General features: G+C 61.8%; 1 protein-coding gene across 5 annotated transcripts in view; it reads left to right on the top strand.

The window, feature by feature from the left end:
* VAV2 (vav guanine nucleotide exchange factor 2) overlaps positions 1–22705 on the top strand; it is a 164295-nt gene extending 141590 nt beyond the window's left edge. For 3 of the 5 annotated variants that reach the window (XM_047093802.1, XM_047093801.1, XM_047093804.1), the window contains exons 13-27: positions 486–571; positions 1278–1410; positions 3684–3793; positions 4693–4794; positions 5243–5331; positions 7568–7584; positions 8441–8462; positions 8961–9088; positions 9856–9930; positions 11260–11312; positions 12249–12365; positions 14508–14595; positions 15523–15646; positions 17332–17486; positions 20780–22705. In XM_047093802.1, coding sequence (XP_046949758.1) covers positions 486–571; positions 1278–1410; positions 3684–3793; positions 4693–4794; positions 5243–5331; positions 7568–7584; positions 8441–8462; positions 8961–9088; positions 9856–9930; positions 11260–11312; positions 12249–12365; positions 14508–14595; positions 15523–15646; positions 17332–17486; positions 20780–20827 — 1347 coding nt within the window. In that variant the 3' untranslated portion in view covers positions 20828–22705. Of the gene's footprint in view, positions 1–485; positions 572–1277; positions 1411–3683; positions 3794–4692; positions 4795–5242; positions 5332–7567; positions 7585–8440; positions 8463–8960; positions 9089–9855; positions 9931–11259; positions 11313–12248; positions 12366–14507; positions 14596–15522; positions 15647–16318; positions 16406–17331; positions 17487–20779 lie in introns of all 5 variants that reach the window. The other 2 variants (XM_047093807.1, XM_047093803.1) reach the window with 2 other exon arrangements.
* The last annotated feature ends 230 nt before the right edge of the window (positions 22706–22935 follow it).

The raw sequence follows: 22935 nt of genomic DNA, 5'->3' as shown, positions 1-22935 counted from the left end.
TTTGTGAGCCACGCAAGGAACGCGTCACGACGCGCCCTCCCTGAATCGAAGCGGGGTGGAGATACAAGCCCAGCGAAATGAGATCTCGGCAGAGCGGAGAGGGCTTCCACTCGAGGCCTCTTCCTGCGGCGGACGCAGCGCTGGCCCCCGTCTGATAGGCGCCGTTTGTTCTCTTGAGCTCGGTGTCCCTGGCCCTCCCTCCCAGGGCCCTGCTCTGGGCCGCACACAACAGCAGCCTGTTCCCGTTGCCCTGACCCACGCCGTCAATGGCTCCTTGTTCCCGCCGTGCTGAAGGGAGTGCTCCACGGGGCCAGGGGAGGGCCCGGTCCTCCCCCGCCATCCCCTCCCACCCCGCCCTGCGCACCAGCCGGGAGGCACAGGCTCCCATCCCTCGGTTCTGCCTCCCGTGTCCGTGGGAAGCAGGCCCGCCTGGGCGCCCGCCCCACTCCGGCACTGGGGCTCACGGCCTCGCCCTCTCTTTCCAGCAGGTGAAACTGGAGGAGTTCGGGAGGCCGAAGATTGACGGGGAACTGAAGGTCCGGTCCATAGTCAACCACACGAAGCAAGATAGGTGAGCGGGCAGGGTGGCAGCCCGGGGTGGTCGGGCACCTGCTCCCCAGCGGGCTGGAAGCGGCTTTTCCCGGGGAAGGAGCGCGTGCCCGGTCAGCCCTGTGTCCTGCCTCAGTCGCTTCCTTCCTTCTCGTGAGACCGTCCACACCACACCAGCCAGTGGCCGCCCTGCCCGCAGCTGGCACTGGGCTGGGCTAGGCTAGGGGGCAGCCAGAGGCCCTGGCGTGCGAGCTCCCAGGCTCCCCGGGACTGGCATGGGCAGCGAGGCTGCGTGACTGCAGGGGAGGGCTTAGCTTCGCACGGCCCCTGCTTGCTCAGAGCCCTCCACACCACCTACTCTGTGCGAGGCCTGGGGCTGTGGCTGGGGTCACGGTAGATAGGGATCCTGCCCCCACAAGGCTTCCAGTCTGGTGGAGGATGGAGCGTGGGGGCCTCAGGACCCATATGATCCTTGGGCCGTGGGGGCAGGTAGCCAAGGAGGGCTTCCCGGGGGAGTTGTATGGAGAAGCTGAGACCTGCCGGTGGGGGAGCCGGGGGCAGGGGGGCGGTCAGAGATGGCAGGTGAGCCAGGCGTAGGGGTGCGGCTCCGGGTCGGTGAGGGATCAGCCCTCCTGCTGCCCGCCCCGGCCGCACGCTGGCGGTCGGGGGCCTCGGAGCCCGGGGCGCTGGCCGCACTGACGGGCCCCCTGGCCTCACTGCTGGGCCAGGTACTTGTTCCTGTTTGACAAGGTGGTCATCGTCTGCAAGAGGAGGGGCTACAGCTATGAGCTGAAGGAGGTCATCGAGCTGCTCTTCCACAAGATGACCGACGACCCCATGAACAACAAGGACGTCAAGAAGGTGGGCCCTGGGCCGCCTGGTGGCCGGCAGCCTTCTGGGCCGAGGGAGGAGTCGTGGGGAGGCCTTGAGAACGGCGTGAGCCGGGCCGGAGGTCAGCATGGACGCCGACTGGGTGGCTCCGCAGTGTGGACAGGGGCTTCCCTTCTGTCACCCTCTTGTCCTTCTGACTTGTGAGGACAGCACGCTCACTCCGTGCCAAGTCCGGCGCTTCCCTGGCCCTTTGACTTTTCTCGGGGCGGGGACGCCCCTGGGATCATGGTTCCCGGGTGAGGGGAATGCAGAGGGGCTCTGGAGAGAGCCAAGCTGAGACCACGGCCATCTGACTCCAGCCCACCTTCCCCCTGCAGCAAGCAGCCCTTCCCTTTGGAGGAGGGGTCCGAGTGGGCCTCACTGTGGGTCCTCAGACACGAAGACGAGCCGGGGGGCTGTGGTAGCTGAGGCGGGGCTGTGGCTATGGGGGGTGGGGGTATGGCTTCTGGAGGGTGGGGCCGTGGCTGCTGGGGGTGGGGCTTTGGCAGCTAGGGGCGGGGCGGGACCGCTGGGGGCGGAGCATGGCTGCTGAGGGGGGCCATGACTGCTGCCAGGGGCAGGGGTGTGACTGCTGGGCGTGGGGCTTGGCTTTTGGGGGTGAGGGCATGGCTGCTGGGGCGAGGGCATGGCTGCTGGAAGGTAGGGCCGTGACTGCCGGGGGTGGAGCCGTGAGTGCTGGGGTGGGGCTGTGACTCCTGGAGGGTGGAGAGGGACTGCTGCTGGGGGTGGGGGCATGACTGCTAGGGGGTGGGGCCTTGACTACTGGGGGCGGGGCCGTGACTGCTGGGGTGGGGCCTTGACTACTGGGGGCGGGGCCGTGACTGCTGGGGTGGGGCTGCCACCCGCCCGGGTTCAGTCTGGTTCGGAGGCTATTGCATTCAGTGTTTGAGCACCTACTGTGTGCATCCCAGGCTAGATCTGGGGACCAGGAGCCAATGTGCTGAAAGTTCCAGACTCTGGACTTCAGAGCTTGCAGTACAGAATGCAGCTACCTTCTGGAAGGGCTATTGGGGGTAAACCACTCATCCCCACCCGATGTCTGAAACAGTTCCCCAGGGTTCGGGGCTGAAGGCACAGTCCCCGGGCCCAGCCCCTGGCTCTGGGAGGCAGGACCTTGCCCTTGGCAGTGGCGGGTCCAGGGCTGCGGTGCCCAGCACAGGTCCAGGCTGAATCTCTTAACCATCTGTCTCCCCTTTTTCTCCCCTCTCCTCATGCTTCCTAGTCTCATGGGAAAATGGTAAGCACCCGGGCCCTCTTCCTTTGCCTTCCTTCCCTCAGGGCCCAGCCGGCCCTTCCTTCCTGAGCCTGAGCGGGAGTGGGGGCCCCAGGTGGGCCCGAGCAGGGCCAGGGCCAGGGCCAGGGCCAGGGCCAGGCTCCTGGCTTTCTTCTTCCTTGGTCAGGCCCTCGGTGTCTTCATCAGGAAGGTGGTGTGCATTCATGATGAAGAATGCTGTTACAGAGGGTAGGAAGGAAGGCCCACCTGCTTGCCCTGGCCCCGCCCACCGCCCCCAGGTCCCTCCTGGTGAAGGATCACAGGTGGTCTTTCAGTGGGCGGGGCTTTTGTGTATTCTCACTCTGTGTCTGTCCTATTTTCTTCCCCTCTCCTCCTCCCTTCCCTGCTTCCCTCCTTCCCTTCCCTCCTCTCCCCTTCCTTCCTTCTCTCCTTCCCCATCTCCTCCCTCCCTCATTTCTTTCTTCCTCCATTTTTTCTAACACAAATGGGCTCAGACTTTCCGCACTCTTTCTGGGCCTCTTAGAAAGCCCCTAGAGATGGCCAGGCCTGGTGGGTGGTCAGGGCAGCTGTGGGCTGGCTCTGCTGCAGCCCTCCCCCCCCCCCCCCCCCCGCCGCCCCAGCCCACGGCCTTCTCCAACCTTTTGTTTTGTTTGGTTTCTGTTCTTTTACTTCAGAGCAGTGAGTTTTTTAGCATCCCATTTAGGAACTGAAAGTGGGCAGGCCCGTTCTGAGCACAGGCTCCCTGGGGACCCAGCTCCAGCCTTAGAGACGGCCCTGGCTGAACCCGCCGAGAGTTCAGTCGAGGGCACACCTCGGAGGGGGTAGGAGAGGGGTCCTGGACGTCTTGTGAGAGGGGTGTGCACGTGCGTGTGCACGTGCAGACACAGGCATGGGTGCGCCATACACGTGCACGCAGGTGCAGGAACGGGTGACCTGGACGCGCGTGCGTGTGTGTCCTCGTGCCCAAGCCCATGCCAGTTGCGAGCTGGTGCCCCGTCTCCTCCCGCAGTGGTCCTACGGCTTCTATCTAATCCACCTCCAAGGAAAGCAGGGCTTCCAGTTTTTCTGCAAGACCGAGGACATGAAGCGGAAATGGATGGAACAGTTTGAGATGGCCATGTGAGTTCAAGGGCGGCCGCGGCGGAGCCCCAGGGGGGCTTTATCCAGGACCCCCGCAGACCGGGGTATTGCAAACACCCAGAGACTGGGGCAGGCTCTGTCACACCAAGACCCCAGGCGCACCTCGGTGGCACCCCAGCTGCGTTAAACTCTGCCTGGGGCAGGAGAGCCTCCCTCTGGGACAGCCTGAGGCCCCTGAGGCCCAGCCTGGCACAGGTGCCCAGCAGAGCAGTGGGCGGCCAGGGAGGGCTTCCGTGCCCAATGGACTCCCGGTAACCCGGGTCCTCAGGGCCTTACAGGCTGGTGGATGGTCACTTTTTTGTGAAGGCACGGGGCTCTTTCTCCATGAAATCTAGAAGGAGCCTCCATACGTCCAACAGAGAGAGGTGATCAGGGGGTCCCCAGACACAGCAGACCCGGAGGCCAGAGTGGCAGGGTCCTTCTGCACGTGGGTCCTACGGCCAGGCAGGCTGGGGGCCCCCGGGCAGGTGCGCTCCCCTCCCTGTAAACAACTTCGGGCTCCGTCTCGAACACCTGGCCTTACTGTGTCACGTCCCGTCGTCCATCTGTACTTAGGTCAGTACACCGTTTAGACTTTCAGTTTCAGGTCTGCGTCCAGCGAGGCCCCTGAGTGTACGTCGGCTGAGCTGTGACAAACCCCGCACCTGCCTACAAACCCTCGCCTAGACACAGCCCCTTACCATCCTCCCAGAAGGCTCTCGTGCCGGCGCGGCCCCGTTTTAAAGCCCCCACTCAGATCCTCACTCTGCCCGGTGGGGTGTCGGGGCCCATCCGGGCCGTGAGTCCTGGCCTCCCGCTCCGGAGCCTGGCTGGTCCCCAGGTAGGCACTGCTGTCTCGGTGGAGCTCAGGGAGCCCGGCCCTCTTTCCCTCCCGTCAGGTCAAACATCAAGCCAGACAAAGCCAATGCCAACCACCACAGCTTCCAGATGTACACTTTTGACAAGACCACCAACTGCAAAGCCTGCAGGATGTTCCTCAGGTGAGGCCCCTGGCCCGGCCCCTGCCCCCTCCCCAACCCCAGCCCGCCTTCAGGGGAGCCTTGTGCTGTGTCTGTCCTATGTCCCGTCACCCCGACCACCTACCACCCACCAGGCCGGTGCTGTGCTGGGCCCAGAGGCGCTGGGGAGTAGTGGGGGGGTCACTAGACCTTCAGCGTCTCTAGATCCGTCCGCCGGGTGTTCCGGATCGAGCCGGGAGGGAACATGGCTGTCCCTGTGGTGCCCAGGGCCTGCTCTGCGGCGTGGCAGGAACAGGGCCGGGAGCGGTCTGGGCGGAGAGCCAGCACCAGGGTCGTGGGGGCCTGGGGTTTTGAGGGACGACGCGTCGTGCGAGGGGCAGATGGCAAGGCGGGCAAGGCAGGCCTGGTGGACTTCGGGCCTTGCCCTCGGCACTGTGTCTGACTCACGTCCCACCCTCCCCCTGCGCAGGGGTACCTTCTACCAGGGCTACCTGTGCACCAAGTGTGGTGTCGGGGCGCACAAGGAATGTCTGGAAGTGACCCCTCCCTGCAAGATCAGTGAGTACCAGCTCCTGCCCTGCCCCGGGGGCTGGTCCTCGGGGCCCCCTGCCCGCTCCCAGCGAAGGGCCCCATGGCTCACAGCTGCCCTGGTACCTCCCTCCGGGCCCCGGCTGCCTTCACACGCTCTCCTTTCCTACCGCGGGGACCCCCTGGGGCCGGGACCAGATGAGAAAACCGGGGGCCCAGAGAGGAGAGGACACCTGCCCCGGGTCACACAGTACAAAGAGACCCAGCCGCTGGGCTGTCCCCTGCCGGGGCCTTCCCTCCTGGGGCGCTCCAGCATTTCTCTCCGCCTCTTTGCCTCCCCCACCCCACTGCCCCACTCATTTACAACTTGGAGACTCTCTACCCCAAACGGGCACAGAACATTTGTGGCAGGTGCGTGCAAGTTTCCTATCACAGAGAAACATCGGTCATGACTGTGCCTTGTCCCCGGTTCTCCTGTACCCGGAGAGGACTGGCATTCCGTAGCCACAGCGACAACCCCCTCAGCAGACGGTTTACGTGCACACGTGTGCGCACACAGGCACGGCACCTGCAGCACTCTCGTTCTCTCTGTGCCCATTGGTCAGGGGGGAGCCTGAGGCTCAGGGAGGAGAAAGGACCAGAACCTGCCCAGATATCAGCCGGACTCCTGCGGGGGGTGAATTCTGGGGAGTTCCCAGCCTGCAACCGCTGTGGCAGGAGTCCACAGGCGCAAACTACAGCTTTTTAGCTTTGCCTCTCGATACCGCCCTCTGGTGGCAGCGTGCCCATCATATTAGTCGACGGGGCAGTTCATGTGTTCTGGCATTTTTTTTTTTTTTTTTTGATCCTAAAAGTAACATATTTACTTACCAAAGATTTGGGGTGGGGGGGGGGAGAAAAAACATAAAAAAGAAGAAAGTAAATATCGCCCTTGAACTTACCAAGAAATAACCAAAGGTAGTATCTTGATCGATTATTTCCTTCTAACTTTTCTGATTTAAAATGAATCTTTCTGGGTTTTTAGTCTCCTGGTTATTAAACAGTCATTCCCCATAGAAAACGTGGGAAAAGTAGAGAAGTGTGAAGCAGAAGATGACCTCCTCACGACCCCACCAGACAGACTCACCGCCGTTCACGGACCCCTTTTCCCTCTGCAGACACGCGCCCGCCCACCTGCCCAGTCTCTTCTTACGTTTGTGTGTTTTTCATAACGCCTATAGTTGGGGTGTCACCAGATGGACAGTTTCGTATCTTTTGCAAGCCCAAGTTCTCATGACCAGCCGCCCCATGTCATTAAAAGCCTGCGGTGGGTGCCTGGTTTTATTCCGGAGAGTTCTGAGCTGGGCTGGTCCTCGGGCCTTTCGTGCCGGGCCTGGGCTCTGGACAGGACTCCTTGGCCTTCGTCAGCTCTGGCTCCGGGCTGGGCCCCTGACCCGAGGAAAGGCAGATTAACTCTTTGTTGCCCCAGGGGCCAGCAGGTCCCAGAACGGTGCCGGCCACTCCCAGAGGGCCTCTCCCGTGGGAAGCCTTGCTGGCTCCTCCTGTGTGGGTGCCAGCTACGCATCACCCGCTCCTCCCCGCCCGATGCCCACGGGGTCTGTAGCCTCTGCTCTGCAGAGGCTGTCGGCGACCGTCCACAGCAGTCGACCACGTGCGTGTCGGATGGCGTTGAGGTCACCATAGCCACGCACTTTAGGCATCGTGGTCCCTGCTTTGTCCGGTGGCGGACTGGTGGCCCAGCTTGTCAGATGGCTGGGGCCCAGCCTGGGACTGTTCCTCCCCTGGGGTCACCCCGAGGCAGGCAGAAAGGATCTTGGGAACACCTGCCTTCCGTCTGACATGCCCGTGAGCGAGCACACCGGCCCCTAGGTAGCACGCGTCCTGACATCTCTTGTCACTCGGCCGTGGCGGGCATCACTAATCGGTGGTGGGAGCTTTGCCTCTGAGCCCACGTGGGCCCCAGTGGTTCAGGCAGCTTCGGCCGTCGGAGCAGACCTGGCCCACGCAGGGAACCTGTGTGCCAGGCTGGGGTCCCCCGCGGGGCCCCTAAAGCCAGAGCTCAGAATTTGCCAGCAGAAGGAATTGAGAGACTTTTGTAGTCACCTGCTGTGTGTGCCTGTGACCCATGTCTGCAACCAGCGGCCTTGACCTTTGCCTTGCTTACCCACCTAGGCACCCCGGGCAGCTCCTGCTATGCGGGCGGGAGCCACCTGGGTCCCCAGGGCTGGTGGCTTGCCTGCCAATGTGTCTCCCGCTTCCTTTTCAGGTTCTCCTGCAGACCTGGTGAGTCTTCCAGACTGTTCTCCTCCCGGTGCTCCATGCCCCACACGGCCCGTGTGCCTGAGCCCAAAACACCCTGCGGTTCCTGATATCATCCCTCCCCCACCCCGGGGCCACACTGGCCAGCACACAGGCCACTGTTGGTCACCGGGGGCCTTTGATTTCCTTCGTGGTCCCCGGGCACAGCCAGCTGGCAGCCCCTGACAGCCATCGCCCTGGCCGGGCAGCCCCCCCCCCCACTCTGCTTGCCTGGTGGCTTATGGGTGCCCAGCTCTGTGACATGCGTCTGCCCACCTGCCCCCCATCCTGGCTTAGAGCCCTCTGTTCAGCTGACTTAAGGATGACGTCCCTGAATTCACTTACGGGGTGTGGACATCACGTCTCGCCCCAGTTGTGGGATCTGGTCAAATTAACTAGCACTTAGAGGGTGCTTACTAGGCCTTGTGGGGGGTACAAAACACCCTCATGGGGGAGGAAAGACATAGCATTTAGTCTCACGCAGCAGGACATGTCCCAGAGAGAGATGACAAGCTCCAGGCTCAGAGCAGGGAGGTCCCACGGCTGGTGTGGTCAGGGCAGGCTTCCTGGAGGAGGTGGGAATTAATGCGAAGGGATGGGAGAGGAAGGGATGGATGTCCCAGGGCTGTGGAGGGGCACAATGGTGGAGGGTGTAAGTGAGAATGGGGGGGGGGGGTGTCCTAGTGAACCAGTGTCACATCTACCTGTGGGTGTCTGGATGTGTCCCTCACCTCCCCTCCCGCTTCCTGCCTCAACCCTTCTCTCTGGGGGTGTGGGGGGCATGGAGTGGCGATGCTTGGCCGCCCTCCCTGATCGCCGTGGTTTGTCCTTGCCCTCACAGGACGCCTCTGGAGCAGGACCGGGTGAGTCTGTGGGACCCGGGCCCTCTCAGCTACTGTCCCTATCAGCGGTCACTCTGGGAGGCGGGCCTGGCCACAGTGACCTGCCAGCCTCCCCCAGCCTGGCCCAGCCTTCCGGACTCCAGGCTCCCAGGGAGTGTGCTCCCTCTACAGCCCGGTCTCCGTATATAACTATATCCCTCCGATCAGGTTCCGATGAGCCACAGAGCTGCAGAGAAGGGTCGGGTCCTTTCAGGAGGGAGGGGCTGTAGCCGGAGACCCCCTCCTCCTCCCCCTCCCTGTGCAGGGTGGGCCTCACAGCACCTCCACTGTCACTTGGCCGTGTTCCCCATGTGCCCCGTGTCCTCATTCCCCCTGCTTTGCGCTGCGTGATAGGAACGTGGCTTTTAGCCGTTGAGGACGGGAGGCCTCACGAGCGGTGCGGCCGGAGCCGTGATGGGCCGGCAGCCGGCCGGGACCAAGTTGCTGAGCGAGGGTCCCCCTCCTGCCCCGTATCCTCAGGTCCCAAGATGGTGGCCGTGCAGAATTACCATGGCAACCCTGCTCCCCCTGGGAAGCCAGTGCTGACCTTCCAGACGGGTGATGTGATCGAGCTGCTGAGGGGCGACCCCGAGTCTCAATGGTGGGAGGTGGGTCCTGGGGACCCGGAGGGGGTTGAAGCCCCTTGGGGCAGATGCACAGAGTCCTGTCGCCCGGGAGGGGCAGGTGTGGGGGTGAAGGACCGTCCCGGGGAGAGGGAAGTAGGCTGTTGGCAGGACTGCGGTTGCCTCTTGGCCGTCATCGTTGTTTTGTGATGGTCCTTGTCACTACATACTTACTTATGAATTTGTTGTACTAGACCGTGCCTTCACAGAACTGGAGATTCGGAAGGTGCAGAAGGGTGTCTGTGATATAAAGTCTCTGTCCCACTCTGACCCCAGCTGCCCGGTTCCCTGCCCCGTGTGTCACCAGAGCCATCGGTTCTGGGTGGCCTTGCAGACGGGCTTTGCTGAGGTGATGGGGGGGGGGGTGAGGCGGAGCTGCCTAGAGGACCATGGGAGGCTGTCCCGGGCAGAGGGGAGAGCGAAGGCCGAGCCCCGGCCCCTGTAGACCCTCCCAGGCAGCGTCTGCCTTCCACCGGTCCACACGCCCCTTCCGTGTAGAAACACCCTTGTAGAGCAGAGAGCTGGGGGTGGGGCTCTAGCCCCAACCCCGGGCCTCAGCGTTCCCATCTGTGAAGTGGGGACACCACGTGCCTTCCTGCCTGACGGTCATAAGGTCAGCTGAGGCTACGGCAGGAAGTGGTACCAACGCACGGTCTTCTTGGGAACTGTCCTCGCCCAGTCCTTAGGCTAAGCCGCTCACCCCATGCACTCCCGCCGGCCAGGCCCGGCCCCCATCATCTGTCTCCTTCCAGGGTCGGCTGGTGCAGACCAGAAAGTCAGGCTACTTTCCTAGCTCGTCCGTGAAGCCCTGCCCCGTGGATGGAAGGGTGAGCACTTTGCACAGAAGCTTCTGGAACTCAGTGGCCGGAAGGAAGCCTGGGGGCTCTGCGGGCTGTCTCCTCACTCGGAGCGTCTGGGCTCGTTCAGGACGCCCTTGCTAAGTGGCTGTTGTGAGCTGGCCCCGGAGCTGAGGACTGGGCCCGGAGAGCAGATGGATGGATGGGGGGCGGGGGGGCAGGGGCAGGGGGCTGGGTGCTGCATTTCTCGTGGTTTTAGAAACACAGAAACGGGCATTTCAGCAGCAGTCGTGATGGACAGAAGACCAAGAAGGTTGCCTTTCTCCGAATTTTGGGGACTCTGTACGTCTCCTGGGACCATTGCACAGCCCCCAGGGAGCAGAAGACTCCCGCAGACGTCAGAATTCAGAGCCAGACTTTAGGGTGTTTAGAAAAAAGGCAGTATGGCCTTTCTTTCGGCCGAGTTGTGTGGACCAAGCCTTCCTCTGCTACAGAAGGCATCACACAGTCAGCCTTGAATAATTTAATTACCTCCACCCACCCCCCAAGAGGGCATTGTATTCATTCATTCATTCATTCATTTTATTTATTTTGAGAGAGAGAGAGAGAGAGAGAGCAAGTGGGGGAGGGGGCAGAGAATCTTAGGCAGGCTCCAGGCTCAGCATGGACCCGGACGCGGGGCTCGATCCCACAACCCTGGGATCGCGACCTGAGCTGAAATCAGGAGTCGGACACTGAACTGACTGAGCCCCCCCAGACGCCCCCCCCCGCCCCCCGCCAAAGGCATTTAAAAGTACAAGAGGGAACTTTCTCCAGAGGGAGCGGGAGGCGGGCCCCAGACCGCACAGGAGCCCTGCTACAGCCTTCAGGCCCTGCCCGGGGCCTCAGTTTCCCCATCTGCGTGGTGAAGGGCCTCGCCCAGCCTGTGGCACGGTGAGGGGAGGCCAGGCGTGGGGTCTCGGGCTGCCCGGCCCGCGTGTGGCCTGCCGCCTGGATGCCTTTGGGGCTGTGAACCCATCTGTGGCAGAGAACTCGGCTGTAGGCTGTACCCCCTGTCACTGCTCTGAAATTCCCGCGGTCTTTGGTCACCCCTTCCCTGGGGGATAAGTGCCTTGTCGGTTGGTTGCCGTTCGTTCAGTCTCATCAGTCAGTCAAACCCCCTGAGCATCTACTCAGGGACAGCGAGTCCCGGCTGCTGCCCTTAGGGACGTCCCCATCCAGTGGCTCCGGGGCTGAGTCCACAGACGCCCTGGTAGCCAGTGCTGGGCTCGAGGGTCGGGTCACTGATGACAAGCCCCCTCTGGCCCCACTCGGGGCGGCCCCTGGGGGGACGTTAACGTGTATGTCCTCTCCTGCCAGCCGCCCGCCAGCCGCCCGCCCTCCCGGGAGATCGACTACACGGAATACCCCTGGTGAGTGGGTCAGCCGCGGTGCCCTCCCCCCTGCCCGCGAGCAGGCTGGGACGCGGGGCCCCAGGGTGGCTGAGCCCTCTCTGGCTGTGTGTCTCTGGGAGCCTGGCGGGGGGGGGGGGGTCTTCTGTTCCCCAGGACAGGTGTTCCTATCGGCTAAAAGAGGTCACGGGGAGAACGAAGCTTTTTTTTTTTTTTTTTTTTTTTTTTTTAACGTGAGTTTAATGGCGCTTCGTCGTAGAAACTCTACGAAAGCGGTGTATTTAAGGCTATTGACAATTGCACCCTGATCCATGTTGTCGCTCCAGGAGAACAGTGGGGCCGTTTGGACGGACAAAAGCACGAAGCCGGGTTTTCTAGGATTGGGGCACAGACCCCAGTCGGACTCGGGGTCCAGCTTTTATCGCTCTGCCCACTGGGCGCCCCGGGGCGGCCTCGGTGGTAGTAGGTGCCTGTGCCTTGCGCCCTGTGGTGGCCCCAGAGCGGCGGGCAAACTCCTACCCCGGGAGCATCTGGCCTTGGGATTTGCATTCGGGGCTCGCCCCACGGGCCCGGCGGCGTGACGCTTGCGTGCTTGGTGTCCCGGCCTCTGCACGTGGGCTTGGCCTCCCCCTCCACGTCGGAGATGCCGCGGGGTCCACCCCACACGTGAGCTCTTTTGTGTCGCCGCGTTTTCAACGGCGAAAACCCAGAAACGCGCTCCAACGCACGTGCTGCGTCGGGCGCCTCTCGCAGGCCGGGTTCTGCAGCAAAGCCCTTGGGGCCGGGCCGAGGTCTGGGGTCCGGAGACCGACCCCCCCCCCCCCCCCCCCGCCAGCCCCTCCCGCAGGGGCTCAGCCTCGTCCCCGGACGGCTGCCTACGCAGGTCAGCGCGGTGGCCGAGGCCTGGGCGTCCTCGGCTGTCCCGGTGTTAACCGTCCACTTCCTCCCGGCCGCCAGGTTCGCGGGCAGCATGGAGAGACAGCAGACAGACAACCTACTGAAGTCGCACGCCAGCGGGACCTACCTGGTCAGGGAGCGGCCGGCCGAGGCGGAGCGCTTTGCCATAAGCATCAAGTACGCGGTGGCCCCACCCAGGGACGCCCCCCGCCCCGGGGCCACCCGGGACCACGGAGCCCCCGTCCCTCTAGGTCCTGCGCTCTTGGGTTGGGGAGTGGCCATGGACCGTATTGCCCAAAGCAGGACACTTTGGAGACGGGAGAGCGTCTGCGGGTCCGCACAGCGTGGCCGGCCCGGGACGTGGGTGAAAACGTCCCGCCCAAAGCCACCCCGTGGGCTCAGTCCCCCGTTGTTCGGGTTGCGGGAACCACGCGGGCTCAGGTGCAGAGTGGGACGGGGCCGGGGCAGGGACGCCATACGAGGTCAGGGACTTCCCGGCACCAGTGGGCTTCGGGGGAGGGGGAAGGTCACACCGCTGCGACCTGCGGCCTCGGCCTTTGGCCTGGGTGTCCTCCTGCCCAGCGGCCGCCCCCTCGTGCACTGTGCCACCGCCCCCTCAACAGATGGAATCTGACCGGTGGGCGGCCACCTTCGGCCCAGGACGCCCACGAGATGGGCGTCTTGGGTCAGGCCCCCGACAGCCCACAGGCCAGCAAATAGAGGGGTCTGTCTGCCGTGGTGACCCCCCAAGGTCCAGTGTGCTTTGTGTGCTGCCCCAGAGGGCGGCCTGTGTCCAAGGGCAGGCCCCTCCCGGCCTCACACCCCAGCGTTAGCAAGCCCCTTCCTCTGCACCTGGACCCAGTGGGGGCCGAGAGCCCGGCCTGAGGGCACAGCCCTCACACGCGGTCAGCCACCACGCCTGTGTGCATGTGCATGTGCGAGAATGCCCCTCCCCTGCTCCAAATCCAAGAGAGGACGGTGGGTGGGGACCCGTGCTCATCCAGGGCCGGGGTCCCCCTGTGCAGACGGGCGCTGAGGGCCCCCAGAGGTGGGATTGCTGGAGGTCGGAATCTGCCCCAGCCTTTCCACAAATGCTTGGAGCCGGAAACCAGCACGCTGGCTCTACAGTACAGAGAACAAGGAAGACCGGCGTGGGGAGGGACAGACGTCCGGTGAAACAGGCGGGCGCGGCCCAGGCCACCCGCTAGGCGGGGCCCGCTCCCCAGCTGAGGTCGCCGTGCACCGCGGTGGCCAAGGGGAGCCTCGCGAGGTGTGACCGTGCGGTGGGGCTGTGACGGCCTCAGCAGGGCCCTGGGAGGAAGTGGGGTGTGGACCGTGTGGCAGGTCTGTGGTGGAGGTGACAGAGATATCACTCGCCAGATAGGAGTGATAGGAGTTCACCTGGCACCTCTGTGTGGCCGGCCTGCAGGGCTCCCCCTGGGGCTGAGACCGGCCCAAGGAGTTGGGGTGCGGTGAGCGTGCACGGCCGACTTTGAACCCTTGAGAAACAGTGGGCAGCGGACGGAGGCCCCTCGGGAGAGGATGCTGGGCAGCCGGCACCTGATTATTTGCCGGTTGTTTATGCCACCCACTGATTTCCGGTTGTGAAACCGGCCGTGCATTCTTGGAGTGTCCCACTTGGCTGTGGTGTGAGGTCCTTTTAACTGTCCGGGTTAGATAGACGTACGCGTGGGGAGAGATTCAGTTTGCCGAGGACTTTTGCATCTGTAGAGGTGTTGGTGTGTTTCCTTTTCCCGTGATGTCTTCGTCTGGAGTGGTGTTTGCGGGGGAAGGGAGGCTCTCCGACAGGGTCACATTGGAACCGAGACCTGAGGACTCGAGCTCAAGGAGGGGAGGATGGCGGGGGGGTGGGCCTTCCCGGCAGAGGGGCAGCTCTGGTGGGCGTGCGTGTGGCCTGTCTGGGGATGCCCGTCGGCTGGAGTGGAGGGTGCAGAGGACAATGTTAGGCGGCATCGGAGCTGGGCGGGCTGCTCCCCTGGGGCTCAGGGGGCCACGGTCAGACCTTTGACTTTATAAACCAAGCTGTGAAGGCCTCGCCAGGCGACGGGGAAACAGGGAGAAGGATGACGTCCCCCGTGCAGAGAGGGGGATGAGCAGAATCCCAGGACAGGAGGCCCCCGTGGGCTGGCTGGGGCCTGAGACCCTGCTGGCTGATGGAGAGGCCCAGGAGGGGGTGGGCCAGAAGGGCCGGGGGCTGGGGGTGAGAAGGCGAGGGCAGACAGGTAATAAGCCTGGACCCCTGGGGGCCGGGGGCCACGTGGCCCGAGTGGTGACCCCAAGGCCCACGCGTTTGCCCAGGTTCAACGATGAAGTGAAGCACATCAAGGTGGTCGAGAAAGACAGTTGGATCCACATTACAGAAGCGAAGAAGTTTGAAAGCCTCTTGGTAGGTGATCCCGTGGCTCCCTCGGGAGGGAGGCCTGGCCTGCAGGGTCGTGGGAGGGCCCGGGTGCCCCACTGCCGCCGTGGCCCCTGTAGGCTGCACTTTCCCGCCACCAGGGAAGATCCAGGGAAGTGGGTTTGGAGGGCACCTTGGGACAGTTAGGTCACAGCCCCTGCGTTGAGGCTTCTGCCCCCAGAGGGCCCGGTGGGTTCACAGTGAGGGGAGGGCCTGGCCTGGCCTGCCGTGCGTCACTGCAGCCACCCCCCCACCCCCACCCCAGCGCCTAGCCCCGCAGCCCGGCCCCCAGGCGCCCCAAGGCACAGTTCTTAGCGATTTTTAAGTTAGGCCTATTGTGTCTTTCCTAAATGACCTGAGGTCTTAGACAAGGCCTCTGTGGCCACAGAAAAGCACAGAGTAGAGAAACGTATCCCCGGTTGCCCCGCCCAAAACCCCGTGTTCGCATTCAGGGGAGGCCCCTCGACCTGTCACCGTGGCTGGGGTGTGGCTCGTATCTACGGTTTTGAAACAGAACTGTTGCCCATGACGTTCGCATACTTTCCGCGAGGTAGACTTCCCCGTTGGCACAGCCCTCTCCTCCCCACGCCGGTAATCGTAGGGCATTCGGTCTCTGGCGCGTGCTGTTCTTTCTGGAAGCCCTTCCCCGCTGTCGGGGCATCCCAGCGCCATCCTCCGCGTCGGCCCCTGGCTTTCCTGTAGCAACAGCTGGAGGGAAGCTACTGGCTCAGGGGCCCCTCGGATTCTGACCGCCCACCCTGGGCGGCGTGCTGGGCCGAGAGCAGGAGTGGGGAGCCCTCAGGGGCCCAGAACACAGGTCCCCCAAGTGAAACCGAGGTGGGAGAGGGAGGCCAGGGCGCCTGGGAGGACTGCCTGGAGGCGGTGACAGCGGCAGTGAGCACGTGTGTCCCGTAGGAGCTGGTGGAGTACTATCAGTGCCACTCGCTCAAGGAGAGCTTCAAGCAGCTGGACACCACGCTCAAGTACCCCTACAAGTCACGGGAGCGCGCGGCCTCCAGGGCCTCCAGCCGGTCCCCAGGTAACGCCCGCACCCGCCCGGCACACCGGTGCTCACCCGGAGGTGTCCGTTCTGCCCGCTTCCCACGGCCCTGGCTTTCGCTGCCCACCCGCCCTCGAGGAAGGCTTTCCTGGGGGACCCAAGCCACTGGCCCAGGCGCCCCCCCGCCCCAGCCCATCACCAGCACCCCCCCGAACCAGGGTGTCCTCCTGGTCCCTGTGACGGGTAGGGAGTGCCAGCTCTGGACGGCTGCTCCCTGTCCTGGCGCCCTTGCCCGGGGGTCGGCAGGGGGTGAGAACGGGGCAGGTCCCCCCTGCGCTCAGATCCCTCCCTGACCCCCAGCCCCCCGGGGTCCTCACTGGGAGGGAGCGAGATCTGGCACCTCGTTTGCGGGCAGGACTCCACGGGGACAGGGCAGCGTCTTGCTTGAGGCCACCTGGAGTTAGAGGCAGGGTGGGCCCAGCGTGTTTGAAGTCCCGCCCGTGACGGGCCCTTGAGTGCGCACCTGGCGAGTGTGGACAGGTGGCTTCACACACGCCGGAGCCCGCCCGCCCGCCGGGAGGGGGTCCCGTGTTGTCCAGGCAACAGGCGCGGAGAGGTGGCGGGAGGGGCAGCCCCGCCCGGCAGGCCTGGCCCCGCACCCCTGCGCTCTGCCTGCGCGCCCCTTTCACGTTCTCTCTCGCCTCTTTGCAGCTTCCTGCGTCTCCTACAACTTTTCTTTTCTCAGTCCTCAGGGCCTCAGCTTTGCCTCCCAGGGCTCCTCCGCTCCCTTCTGGTCAGGTACCGCTGGTGCCCGGGGCGTGGGGGGGCCCGGCCTGCCGCCCGCCGGCCCGCGGCCCCCGCCGGAAGGCGTCCGCAGCTGCCCGTAGCCCGGCACGGGACAGGGCCGAGGGCACAGGCACAGGGAAGGGACGGCCTGGCCGGCGGGGACAGGGCGGAGGACGCGGTCAGGCTCGGTGCCACCCTCCTCACCGCCGTCACCTCTCTCACGCGCTCACCCCGACGGCCACCCCCCAGCTTGTCACCCCCTAGCCCCCCTCGCTCGCTGAGGGCTTTGCCTCTGGTAGCGGCGGAGAGCCGGGTGGCCGCCCCCAGGGTGACAGAGGGATCACACCGGCGGACCCCCCCGGGCGGGCCCTGGAGACAGGGGGACTGGGTCTCAGCTGGGCCCGACTGCTTGGCCCTCCGCTGCCAGAGTCAGAGCCCTTCCCTGGCCGCTGCGTCTGTCCCCTCCACCGCGGTCATTGTCCCCTGCCCACCAGGACTCCTGGGTCCCCAGACGAGCTGGCCCAGCCCCGTGTCCAGTTTGGTCTGGGGACCTGGAAGCCAGGCGCTGGCACCCCGGGGTCTGGCCCCAGGTGCTCCGTCAGCACGCAGGCTGGGTCAGCTGAGTGACCACTGGGCAGGTGACACTCGTGCACCGGGCTTGCAGGGGTGGGGCCCACGCGAGTCGTAGTGATCAGAACCTGAGCACCTGCTCTGAGCCCACGATCACATTTGTTGGCTGTGACTCGGTGTGAGTGCCTTCGCGGGAGGGTCGCGTGGGCCATGGCCTGCAGGTCTGGGTGGAATTGGAGAATAGCCTGTCCCTTCAGAGCCTTTCTGCAGGACAGCCCTCCTCTCTGGGCACGGGGCCGGGCACCGGGGGGACCAAGCTGGGCCCCCTCCCCCGCCGGCTGTGTGACCCTGCCCATCTCCCCCAACAGTGTTCACACCCCGCGTCATCGGCACGGCCGTGGCCAGGTACAACTTTGCTGCCCGGGATATGCGTGAGCTCTCACTGCGGGAAGGCGACCTGGTGAAGATATATAGCCGCATTGGCGGGGACCAGGGCTGGTGGAAGGGCGAGGCCAACGGACGGGTAAGCGGCTCAGCCCGGGCCAGGTTGGGGCAGGCTGGCACCTCAGCGTACCTGCCCCAGCACTGTGACGCCCCCTCTGAGCCATAGACCCGAGCTGCCCGGGTCGGAGCCGGATGCTCGGTCCCGTTCTGTGGTTGTGGCCACTGCAGGGGAACGTGTTTTACACACACGCTCCACATTACCTGCACGTACTCAAGCCCTCTTTGCAGGCAGAGAGGCCGCAGGACCACAGCAGGGCGCTCAGGTGTCCTCACTGGCCTCCCTTACACGCTGGGGAGACGGGAAGGGGCACACTGTGTTCCCACCCCACTCTGCCTGAGGACGCCCTTCCCCGTCTACCCCATGACCTTGCAGCATTCCATGGCCCCTTATTCCCGTACCCCTTCTGGACCCCCTGGCTTTGACCGGGTTCGTGAGCACTCACCCAGCAGGGTCCTGGAGCTCGCGTGGGGCAGCTGCCCTTGGCAGGCACACCGGGCTGTGCAGGGTCGCCTGCCTTGGCTCCCGTGGCTCGTCATTCCATTGTCAGGTGGTGGAGCTGGCCTGCTTCCACCCAGCGTGTTGTCTGCCCCTCGGAGGCCTCGGGTCAGATCCATTTTCCCCCCGACAGCCCTTCAGAAGCATGAGGCCACCGAGTCCTAGGTGCTGGCCCGGAGGGCCGAACCACTGGTTTTCAAAGTGGCCCTAGGGGCACCAACATTGGAGGCTCCTGGGGCTGTATACTGAGGTCCTCCTCACCCAGATCATGGGTAAAGCAGTTTCCCAGGTGATTCAGAACTACTGGTTTAGAGTGTGACTAGATAGTCCTGTTGCTTTGGCCCCATTATGAAGTGATTCTTTTTGTCCCTGGCAGTCCTTGCTTCCAAGTCTACTTCGTCCGCTCTTTGAGCAGCCCAGCTTGTTTGGAAGGAGTTAATGTTTTGCGTGGCAGTCTTCACTCTCTCATGCCTTACTTTCAACTTTTCTGTATTCTTAAATTCAAGGTAGAGATAAGATGTTATGTTCCACATATTTTAAAGCCAGTCTGATCTGACCATCTCTGCCTTTTAATAAGAGCATTAGCCCATTTACATTTAATGTAATTACTGAGCGAAGATTTAAATCCATCATCTTTCTGTTTATTTTCTATTTGTCACATCCATTTCTTCTTCTTTTTCTTCTTTTTTTTTCTTCTTCTGCCTCCTCCTCCTCCTTCTCCTTCTTTTTTGCCTACTTTTGAATTGTCAGCAATTTTTTTTTTTTTCTATTCCACTTCCTGCCTCCTTGGTTGGTGAGTTACACATTCTTTTCCTATTACTTGAATGGTTACTCAGGGATTACAGCGTGCACTCTGACTTCTGAGAGACTATTTTAAATTAGTACTTTTACTGCTTCCCAGATAACGCAAGGACCTTACAACTTCTGACTGTACTCATCCCCTCCCAAATTTGATACAGGTGTTGTCGTGTATCTTAATTCTACATATTTTTTTAGTCCCATTAGACATTATTTTTGTTTTAAGCAGTTAGTTTCGTTTAGAGTTCCCACCTGTTTACCTTGCCCCAGGCTCCCCATTCTTTCCTGCTTTGTTGTATTTCCACCCAAAAGCATATTCCTGCTGCCTGAAATTCCTTCTTCTAAGTATGTTTTCTAGGGTGAGTCTGCTACTAATAAATTCCCAGTTTTTGTGGAATCTGAACACCTCTTTGTTTTACTTCCTTTTTTTCAATGTTCTTATTAGGAAATGTTTACAATTTTTTTTTAAGTTTATTTATTTTAGGTGGGTGAGGGACACAGGGAGAGGGAGAAAGAAAGAAAGAGAGAATCCCAAGCAGGCTCCGAGCTATCAGCGCAGAGCCCGACGTGGGGCTTGAACTCATGAATCGTGAGATCATGACCTGAGCTGAAGTCAGACACTTAACCAACTGAGCCACCCAAGCGCCCCTCTAATTTGTTTGGATACAGTTTCAAGCTTAAAGAAAAGTTGCTGTGGCTCTTTGTGCCCAGAGTTACCAATTAAGAGTCGTTTGTGCATTTATCACTTACGTTCTCCTTCGCTCTCTGCTTGTTTTTCTCTTAACCATTCGACAGTAAATTATAGAAGTCCTATCCTTTCCCCCACTAAAGCCCTAAGTACTTCAGTGTCCTACAATCAAGGACATTCCCCTTTAATAGAATATGATTCTCTAACCCACAGTCCATATTCAGATGTCACCGGTTATCCCGTGTCTCGTCTACCCAAAGGAATTGCATTTACTTGCCATGGCCCTTAACTCTCTTTCTTCTGGAACGATTCCTCAGCCTTTCTCAGTCTTATATGACTTTGACCTTTTTGAGGAGTATAGGCCAGTTATTTTTGTAGGCTATCCCTCAGTTTAGGTTTGTTTGATATTTTCTTCATGATGAGGTTGAGGTCATATATCTTTGGTGGGAACATAATTTGGGTGTTGTACCCCTTTCAGTACTGTAGTGTCCCATCCAGAGGTATATGAGGTCAGTTTGTCCTGTTGTTGTGACGTTAATTTTGATGACTTGGTTAAAGCGATTATCTGTTGAGTTTCTCCACCACGAATTTACTGTTACTCATGAGTACCTTGCAGGGTAACACTTTGAAATCAGGTAAATATCCTGTTCCCCATCAAACTTTCATCTACTAGTTCTATCACTTACTGATGAATTTTGTCTGGTCAATTCTTTCTATCATGGTTGAAAAACAGTGATTTTCTGGCCGTTGTTTCTTGAACACCCGTCGAGGGACGTTCTATGCTAAGAGACAGTTTTCCCCTCTCCTGGTCATCCCCCGAGGGATCAGTCGTACCTCCAGCGAGACCTGCTTCCTTTTTGTGAGGAATTGTGTCAAGTTCATTTTTGGATAGTATTGTCCAGGGGATTACTACTAATCCGGTAGTAATCCGTTTCCGTTACCTGCATTTTCTCCTACTTTCTGTCACCGGGTCCTGATTGAATAACGAGCCTGTGTATAGAACAGAGGCTTGGCGTGATGTTATTTTCCTCCAGGGAGGATTTAATTTTTTTCTGGCTGGCAGGTAGAGGGAGAATATGTCATCTTGAGCTGCCGGGGGCGGGCGCATTTGAGGGTCATTCCTACCCCGGGGCCGCAGCTCCCCCAGGCTCCCAGTCTTTGCCGGGGCTCCCCCTTGGGGTAAGCCTGGCTTCGAACTCCAGTCTTTTGAAGGATCCCCCATTTCCAGGAGCCTCTGCTGACCCTCACCCCGACACGTGCACATACGTGTGCAGACGCGCGCAGACCCGTGCGCACACGCTCTCTCATGTGACCCCGCCACCTTTTTCAGATCGGCTGGTTTCCTTCAACATATGTAGAAGAGGAGGGCATCCAGTGACGACAACAACACGGACAGGGCTCATGGATTTTCTTCGAAGAGTCCAGCTCTGAAGTCTGTCTCTAGCTCTGTGACTCAGAGGGGACACGCCCGCCAACCTTCCAGTCTTCAGCAGCCCATGGGGATGGGGAGGGTGTTCAAAATCCTACATGCAAACCGGCCCACCTTCAGTCTGCCCTCGGTGGCCTGTCCTGGGTACGCTACTTGTACATAGAGGAGAGCCGGGCCAGCCCTGTCGTGACGGCCACCACCAGAGCGCCGAGGGGAGGGAGCGCCTGGGGCGTCCTGAGCCAGGCTCTGGGTGACAGCTGAGGCCGGAGCTCACCTGGCCCCTGTCCTGTTGAGACGGCATTCGGGAGCCGAGGTCGGAACAGCAGGTGCTCCCGGGGAGGACTGGGACGGCAGAGGGGGCCTTCCCCCAGCCCCTTCTGCTCGGCCCTGGACGCTCAGCATGCCTGCTTCCTGCCGCTCCCGGGGGGCAGCCTGGGGCCCAGAGAGTCAGAAGGGACCGGAGCCAGGCCGTTTGCCGCAGCCCGTGCTCAGCCCCAGCTGTGCTCAGGTGTAGGCGAAGAGAGCATCGCCAGGGGTCCGCGCGGGCCCCCTTGACTCCTCGTGGCCCTCCGCGTGAGGGGTGTGCAGGCTCCGGCCGGGGAGGGGGTCCCTCTCTCGGGAGGGGGCCTGAGCGAACGATGAAGGGGCCGACCCTCCTCCCCAGCCAATGGTACTGTTCCTGCCCTGAACCCCAGGAATGCGTCTGTCCTGTCCTGCTGTCAGGTGGATACACCTTTTGTAAACCCTGATGTGGGTGAGAAGAAAACAAGAGTTTTCCCCCCGCTCGGTCCCTGCTGTTCACATTCCTCTCCAGAAGGAGCGCCCCCCCCCGCCCCGGTCCCCCCCCACCCCGGAGTCTCCTGTGTCGTGCGGGGTGGTTCCTGAGGGGCCTCCCAGCCTCCCCACCGGTGCCGGTACCAGCCCTTGCGAGACTTCCTCCTGCCGCCCCGAACTGGGCCTGTGGCCAGCTCGAAATAAGTGCTCTTGGGGGTGGCCCCCCTACCCCCCGAACTCCCCCTCCTGACTCCCCCTGGCCTTTGACCTCTGGCTCTCTCGTCCAGACCCTCTCCCTCCCTCGGCCTGGATGTTGCACGAGACCTAGCGGCGCCACCTCCCTGCGAGCTCCGTGCCAAAGCTGCTGGTGAAACCTGGGCTGTGTGTCCCCTGCCCCTCGGCCAGCTGCCCTGCCCCCTGCAGGGCGCGGGGACCGGGCAAGGCCGGGCGTGGGGAAGGCCAGCCCCTGCCGCCGTGGCTGCTGTTGCCCCGCTGCACCCTGGGGTTCCTCTGAAGTCAGCCGTGTGGCCTCCAGGCTCAGCTCACACGCGCAGTGTCCCGGCCCGGGGAGGAGGCAGGGAGGGGTCAGGGAAGGTGGTCCGCAGAGGCTTGAGGCGCGAGGGTGAACAGGATCGTGTTGGGGGGCAGAGGGACACGGGGAGGGAAGCAGAGAGTTGGCCTCGGAGAGAGCAGCCCCGAGTCCCCATCGTCAGGGCACATCCAGCACTTTGCACACGCAGCCCTCTGCCGATGGCCCAGCCACGAGCCTGGGGAGTGTGGGGGGGGGGGGGACCCAGCCGGCCCCTTTCGTGTTTACTGTTGTCAAAAGGGTTTTGTTTCTCTTGTTTCGATTGTTTCGTTTCCGGTTTGGCCTGTTTGTTTTTTAAGGGAAAAAACCGTTTGTAATTATTTCCTCCAAAGCTCCCATTATATATCTGTGAATAAGAAGGAAGATATTTTATAAGAGCAAGAAAATGATGTATATTTGAGGTTATCGTGAAACGAGGCGTCACGACAACGCAGGATACCGAGAAAACATAATTTAGAACGCTGGTTTTTGTGAATGTTTTGTTTTTGTTTTTCGTTTGTTTTGAAACGTGTTTGGGTTTGCACTGCATGAACCCGGAGGGGAGGCAGGCCGGGGGCAGGCTGGGAAGCGGGGGTGGGGGGTTTCGGCAGGAGACAGGACGAGCTCCGGAGGGGCTTTGGACCCGGGGCCTGACATTAGCTGTGAACACTTAGGAGCCCGGTGCATGCGGGTCAGGGGTCTGGGGGTCCCACAG

This window comes from Lynx rufus, unplaced genomic scaffold, assembly GCF_022079265.1.
Source record: "Lynx rufus isolate CCGP_SWC_20201006 ecotype Redwood Valley unplaced genomic scaffold, mLynRuf1.p SCAF_36, whole genome shotgun sequence".
Taxonomy (NCBI): Eukaryota; Metazoa; Chordata; class Mammalia; order Carnivora; family Felidae; genus Lynx; species Lynx rufus.
Note: the sequence above shows the minus strand (reverse complement) of the source record. Positions and strands in the feature narration are given on the sequence as shown.